Raw genomic sequence first — 7,745 nt, 5'->3', positions numbered from 1 at the left:
AGAGTGGACATCCTTGTCTTGTTCCTGATCTTAGAGGAAATGCTTTCAGTTTTTCACCATTGAGAGTGATGTTTGCTGTAGGTTTGTCTTACATGGCCTTCACTATGTTGAGGTAGGTTCCCTCTATGTTCACTCTCTGTACAGTTTTTATCATAAATCGGTGTTGAATTTTGTCAAAACTCTGTCTGCATCTATTGAGATGATCATATGGTTTTTATTCTTTCGTTTGTTAATATGGTGTATCACATTGATTGTTTTGCATATATTGAAGAATCTTTGCATCCCTGGGATAAATCCAAGTTGATCATGGTGTATGATCCTTTTAATGTGTTGTTGGATTCTGTTTGCTAGTATTTTGTTGAGGATTTTTGCAACTATGTTCATCAGTGATATTGGTCTATAATTTTCTTTTTTTGTGATATCTTTGTCTGGTTTTGGTATCAGGGTGCTGGTGGCCTTGTAGAATGAGTTTGGGATTGTTCCTCCCTCTACAATTTTTTGGAAGAGTTTGAGAAGGATAGGTGTTATCTCTTCTCCAAATGTTTGATAGAATTTGCCTGTGAAACCATCTGGTCCTGGACTTTTGTTTGTTGGAAATTATCAGTTACAGTTTCAATTTCATTACCTGTGATTGGTGTGTTTATATTTTCTAATTTTTTCTGGTTCAGTCTTGGAAGATTTTACTTTTCCAAGACTTTGTCCATTTCTTCCAGGTTGTCCATTTTACTGGCATAGAGTTGCTTGTAGTAGTCTCTTAGGATACGTTGTATTTCTGCAGTGTCTGTTGTAACTTCTCCTTTTACATTTTGAATTTTATTGATTTGAGTCCTCTCCCTTGTTTTTGTGATCAGTCTGGCTAACGGTTTATCAATTTTGTTTATCTTCTCAAAGAACCAGCTTTTAGTTTTATTCATCTTTGCCATTGTTTTCTTTGTTTCTATTTCATTTATTTCTGCTCTGATCTTTATGATTTCTTTCCTTCCACTAACTGTGGGTTTTCTTTGTTCTTTTTCTAGTTGCTTTAGGTGTAAGGTTAGATTGTTCATTTGAGATTTTTCTTGTTTCTTGAAGTGAGCTTGAATTGCTATGATCTTCCCTCTTAGAACTGCTTTTGCTGAGTTCCATAAGTTTTGGATCCTCGTGTTTTGTTGTCATTTGTTTCTAGGTATTTTTTGATTTCCTTTTTGATTTCTTCAGTGATCTCTTGATTATTTAGCAGTGCATTGTTTAGCCTCCATGTATTTGTGTTTTTTACTGGTTTTTTTCCTGTAATTGATTTCTAATCTCATAGCGTTGTGTTCGTAAAAGATGCTTGATACGATTTCAATTTTCTTAAATTTTCCAAGGCTTGATTTCTGACCCAAGATGTGATCTCTTCTGGAGAATGTTCCATGTGCAATTGAGAAGAAAGTGTATTCTTCTGCTTTCAGGTGGAATATACTAAAAATATCAATTAAGTCTGCCTGTCTATTGTGTCATTTAAAGCTTGTGTTTCCTTTTTTATTTTCTGTCTGGATGATCTGTCCATTGGTGTAAGTGGGGTGTTAAGTACCCCACTATTATTGTGTTACTGTCATTTTCTCCTTTTATGGCTGTTAGCATTTGCCTTATATATTGAGGTGCTCCTATGTTGGGTGCATAAATATTTATAATTGTTATGTTTTCTGCTTCGATTGATCCCTTGATCATTATGTAGTGTCCTTCCTTATCTCTTGTAACTTTCTTTATTTTAAAGTCTATTTTATCTGATATTAATATTGCTACTCCAGCTTTCTTTTGATATCTATTTGCATGGAATATCTTTTTCCATCCCCTCACTTTCAGTCTGTATGTGTCTCTAGGTCTGATGTGGGTTTCTTGTGGACAGCATATATATAGGTCTTGTTTTTGTATCCATTCAGCCAGTCTAGGTTTTTTGGTTGGAGCATTTAAACCATTTACCTTCAAGGTGATTAGTAATATGTATGTTCCTATTACCATTTTTTTAATTGATTTGGCTTTGTTTCTGAGGGTCTTTTTCTTCTCTTGTGTTTCCTGCTTAGAGAAGTTCCTTTAGCGTTTGTTCTAAAGCTGGTTTTGTGGTGCTGAATTCTCTTAGCATTTGCTTGTCTGTAAAGCTTTTGATTTCTCCATTGAATCTGAATGAGATCCTTGCTGGGTAGAGTAATCTTGGTTGTAGGTTTTTCCCTTTCATCATTTTAAATACGTCCTGCCACTCCCTTCTGGTTTGCAGAGTTTCTACTGAAGGACCAGCTGTTAACCTTATGGGGATTCCCTTGTGTGTTATTTGTTGCTTTTCCCTTGCTGCTTTTAATATTTTTTCTTTGTATTTAATTTTTGACAGTCAGATTAATACGTGTGTCAGTCACATATTAATCTCAGTGTGTTTCTCTTTGGGTTTATCCTGTATGGGATTCTCTGTGCTTCCTGGACTTGATTGACTATTCCCTTTTCCATGTTAGGGAAGTTTTTGACTATAGTCTCTTCAAATATTTTCTCGGACCCTTTCTTTTTCTCTTCTTCTTCTGGGACCTCTATAATTCGAATATTGGTGTGTTTAATGTTGCCCCAGAGATCTCTGAGACTGTCCGCAATTCTTTTCATTCTTTTCTCTTTATTCTGCTCTGCTGCAGTTATTTCTACCATTTTATCTTCCAGGTCACTTATCTGTTCTTCTGCTTCAGTTATTCTGCTATTGCTTCCTTCTAGAATATTTTTTATTTCAGTTATTGTGTTGTTCATCACTGTTTGTTTGCTCTTTAGTTCTTCTAGATCCTTGTTAAATGTTTCTTGTATTTTCTCCATTCTGCGTCCGAGATTTTGGATCATCTTTATCATTACTCTGAATTCTTTTTCAGGTAGGTTGCCTCTTTCATCTTCATTTATTTAGTCTTGTAGGTTTTTCCTTTCTCCTTCATCTGTAACATAACTTTTGTCGTTTCTTTTTTTTTTTTTTTTTTTATGGGTGGGGCTGTATTCCTTCTTACTGGCTATTTGGCCTGAGGCATCCAGCACTGGAGTTTGCAGGCAGTTGGATAGAGTCAGGTCTTGGTGCCAAGATGAGGACCTCTGGGAGGCCTCATTCTGATTAATATTCCCTGGGGTCTGAAGGTCTCTGTTATCCAGAGTTTTGGAATCGGAGCTCCCACCACAGGAGCTTGGGCCCGACCTCTGGCCTGGGAACCAAGATCCTGCAAGCCACGTGGTAAGGCAAAAAAAAAAAAGATAAAAGATAAAAGAAAGGAGCTGTACAATAACAAAGACTAAAAAACAAAATAAAATTAGAAAGATTAAAAACTATATTAGGAAAAATAAAATTCAAACAACTGCAATAAAGTGAAACAAAACCACAGCAGAAAAAAAAAGGGGGGGGGCAGGGAACAAGCCAAAAGGAGCAAAACAATAACAAAGTATAAAGAATAAAATAAAATTAGAAAAATAAAAGATTTATTAGAAAAAATAATAATATAAATGAATCAACAACAAGGTAAAACAGAATCCCAATCTAAAAGAGGAAAAAAGAAAAAAACAAGAAAGGAAGAAAAAAGAAAAAGCAAAAACCTTGGCTATGGGGGGTAGATGTTTAGACAGAGATGGAACTTAGGCAGGGGCAGGGCTTAAGGTGGAGTGGGACCTAGGTAGGGAGGCCAACATTTGAGTGTGAGGTGGAGCCTAGGCCCAGGGCCCAGGCAGCCAGAAAAGGCCTTGGGGATGGGGCCTAGGCAGGACATCATTCAAGTGGAAGCAGAGAGACAGCAAGTCTAAAGGACTGCCTATGGAGTGTGAAGTTCCAGAGTTTGGAGGTAAGGCCCTGGTTGAGGGTGTGTGGGTGGGATTTAGGCCCAGTGTGGTTGGAGGTGGTCTCCAATTATAGACGTAGGGCGCTGGATGGGGTGTAGGGGCAGGGCTTGGGCTCTGAGCCGCAGGAGGGAGGCTCCAAGGGCAGTGGATTAGGCCTGGGAGCCCAACAGACTCCTCAGTGCCTAAGTGGACAGGGAAAGTGCTGGCTGCATTCCTTTCCATTCCTCTGTGTCCTGCCATGTCTCCCCTAGGGTCTCCCCCATTCCTGCTAGACCTCTGACAGTTGGTGGGTCGCACTGAGTGTAGGAACTCCTCCTCTCCCCCAGCCTCCACTCAGGGGTGCCAGTCCCATCCCACCTCCACTTATCCTCCCCCCTCACTCCCCCCATGACCCACGTCCTACCTGGTTGCTGGGGGTTCCTCCTGTTCCCTTAGGTGCCTGTGGTCCCCCACTGGTGTCTGGTAGGAACCCTAATAGTGCAGAGACGTGAATTCCATGTCCTCCTAGTCCACCATGTTGACTCCTCTCCCTAACATACTATTATACATCAAATATATTTCAATAAAGATAAATTTAAAAAAAGGATGATGGGGCATACTGAACAAGTGGATAGTAGCATAGTGTTTATGGAGACAAATACCTTGCAAGTTTCAAATATTTTCAGCTTTAAAATTCTTTAACTTGTTCAAATTATTCTTATTTTAATGTATTTTTAATTTAAACATTATACTTATACTTTACCCTTTGATCTCTGTTCTTCATGTAGAAAAACTTCCATGTTCTCAACCACCTCAAATAGACCATGGAACGATTAAATCATCTAGCTCTGCAGAAGAAAGGAGAGAAACATTTGAACCCAAGCTTTATGCGCATGGCACCAATTTAAGTTATACCTGTGAAGATGGTTTCAGGATATCCGAAGAAAATGTGATAACATGCCACATGGGAAAGTGGAGTTCTCCCCCTAATTGTGTAGGTGAGGACAGTATGCAAACCAAAATTCTATTTTCAGTACCATTCTTTACTAATCAATTATCATCAAAGTCATGGAACAGAATCCTTTAGATTCCTAAATATATCAATTATTTATATATTTATAGGTCATTTATGTATTAATATATAATTAATATTTTTATACATTTAATTGATTTTTGTATATTCATTTTGTATTAATTTCATCAGTTCAGTATAGAATCACTTTTAAATCTGGCACTTTCTTTTGTATTAACACTGTATGTGTAAAAAAAGTAAGCCTACCTATTCATATAGTTAAACCTATTTATATTCCTACTTATTCATATAAGTTGCAGTGTATGCATTGCCACCATGTTTTTTCAAAGAAAACTTATGTTCTTCCTACAGTGTCCCTTTTAATGTCTTACAATATATAGTACTTTTCTTAAGATGATGGAGTCTGTGTTTTCTTTTATTAATCATAACTGTGTAGAGATGCACTGATAGTCTCATTCATAAATATATCGTTATTTTTAGTTTCAAGTTCTTGTTCAAGTAGACAACTGGAAACACACTGGAATGGTGATTTTTGGGTGCATCTGTGCATTTCTCTGCAATGTGATGGAAGTTCCTGTATAGTCATTTATTATTTTCAAGTACAACTACCAAATATGGCAAGCAGTACATCAAATTAAATTTCAGAGTTAGTGAAACATGAAATCGTTCTTTCATTTATTCCTAGGACTTCCTTGTGGACTTCCACCTTTGATTCAGAATGGTGTTGTATCTAATGAGAAAGGCAGTTACCAAGATGGAGAAGAAGTTACATACAACTGTGATGAAGGTTTTGGGATCGATGGACCTGCATCTATAAGATGTTTAGCAGGAAAATGGTCCCTTCCCCCGGAATGCATAAGTATAGTATATTTCATTTTATTCTAAGGCTGATAAATATCTTTAATTCAGGACATAAATGGCACAAGTATGAAACTAAGCTGTAATTCTAGAATTAAACAAGGTGTCTTTGGAAAGTTCTGGATTCTGGTAGAGAATTAATAACCCTAGTAATAATAAAAGTTTGACTCATGAACGAAATTATCTCACTATCACATCATCTTGTGTACACTTTGGACATCCTCTGATACACATTCTCAGACTTCTGGTCTCTGTTCCTGTAACACAGGTGGCCCCTGCTCATCAGTCTTATCAGCACTCAATTTACTGTTAATTTATCAATTATTTCTTTATAATATACAATTTTCTAAGATATTTGACATAATTCAAGGGAACAATTTTGACAGAACCAAAAAAAAGAAACACATCCATAATGTAGGTGACCTGTGATGGGGAAAAATAATTTAAATGTGAGAAGTATGGTCTCAAGCATCAAAGGCATCCCTGTCTCTTTGAATATCACCATTCCCATGTTATAGTTTTGATGAATATAGACACATTCAGTGTAACTAAGTCAAGACTTCTAACATTTGTTTTGAGTTGTAAGAGAAATATTGTACAGTATTCATTGGTTTGATATGTACATATCTATTTTTCTAGAATATAATTATTGGCCACTATTATTTTTAAAGATGTACTAAACAAATACTTTTTTTTTTCAGACACAGATTGTGTTAACGTACCCAGCTTTAATGATGCTGTACTCATAGACTGGAAGAAGAAATTGTATAGGTCAGGAGAACAGGTGGCTTTTAAATGTCTACCATATTATCAATTGGATGGAGCCAATACTATACAGTGTATTAAGAGCAAATGGATAGGAAGGCCAGCATGCAGAGGTACTTTGGTAAAATTTAAAACTTTATTTATTAAAGTATCTTAAGTAACGTAATACAGAAAAGTGCCTCTACCATCATAAAATGGACACAGATTATTTTCAGGCCAAGAAAAAGAAGGTTTATGCCTGAACATAAAAAGGGATGGAATTGTGTACTCAGTGCTCAGGATTGTAGCCCAATAATTCTCAAAGCACAGCCCCTGACACAGCAGTCTTAGCATATTCTGGAAGATTATTAGACATGCAAGCACAGATTCACAGGCTCACTCACACCTTCTGTATCAAAAACTCTGGGGATGGAATCCTGAAACTGTTTTAAAGACTCCCAAGGGATTCTATGCACATTTCAGTTTAGGAACCATAGCTACAGCATGTTGTACTTTACATCCACCTGAATCTCAGTGATGAATTACACATTACTCATTGTTGTATACTGAAGCATTTGCAAAAATATATTATTAAAGAGCATTTTAATAAATACATACATTTATTTTTCTATTATTTTTCCACATCTTTGTTTGGATCTTTTAATTAATTATCTTCTTCTTTCAACTACGGTATTCTTCAAAGTGTCCTAACTCTTGATCAAGTCTTTAAAGAAGTAACTAATGTGTTTATTTTTCTAAGGGCCTAAATTACAGTTCATAAACAGGATGACTATAAACCGAATCCTGATGTCAAATGATCTTTTATTATGATTCTCTTATGGTTTATATATTCATTTTGAATTTATATAATTTTTTTAACATCTTTATTGGAGTATAATTGCTTTACAATGGTGTGTTAGTTTCTGCTTTATAACAAAGTGGATCAGTTATACATATACATATGTTCCCATATCTCTTCCCTCTTGCATCTCCCACCCTCCCACCCCTCTAAGTGGTCACAAAGCCCCGAGCTGATCTCCCTGTGCCATGTGGTTGCTTCCCACTAGCTATCTATTTTACGTTTGGTAGTGTATATATATGTCCATACCAATCTCTCACTTTGTCACAGCTTACCCTTCCCCCTCCCCATATCCTCAAGACCATTCTCTAATAGGTTTGTGTCTTTATTCCCATCTTACCCCTAGGTTCTTCATGACATTTTTTTCCTTAGATTCCATATATATGTGTTAGCATACGGTATTTGTCTTTCTCTTTCTGACTTACTACACTCTCTGTATGACAGACTCTAGGTCCATCCACCTCACTACAA

General features: G+C 36.5%; 1 protein-coding gene across 4 annotated transcripts in view; it reads left to right on the top strand.

Annotated features, from left to right (window-relative positions):
• Nucleotides 1-7,745, top strand: part of LOC102991067 (complement factor H-like) — a 141,097-nt gene that overhangs the window by 99,724 nt on the left and 33,628 nt on the right. For all 4 annotated transcript variants that reach the window (XM_028488298.1, XM_028488295.1, XM_024130719.2 and 1 more), the window contains 3 exons: nt 4,569-4,778; nt 5,499-5,672; nt 6,373-6,549. In XM_028488298.1, the coding sequence (XP_028344099.1) occupies nt 4,569-4,778; nt 5,499-5,672; nt 6,373-6,549 (561 nt within the window). The remainder of the gene's footprint in view (nt 1-4,568; nt 4,779-5,498; nt 5,673-6,372; nt 6,550-7,745) is intronic.

This window comes from Physeter macrocephalus, chromosome 4, assembly GCF_002837175.3.
Source record: "Physeter macrocephalus isolate SW-GA chromosome 4, ASM283717v5, whole genome shotgun sequence".
Classification (NCBI taxonomy): Eukaryota; Metazoa; Chordata; class Mammalia; order Artiodactyla; family Physeteridae; genus Physeter; species Physeter macrocephalus.
This window is presented reverse-complemented; position numbering and strand designations above follow the sequence as displayed.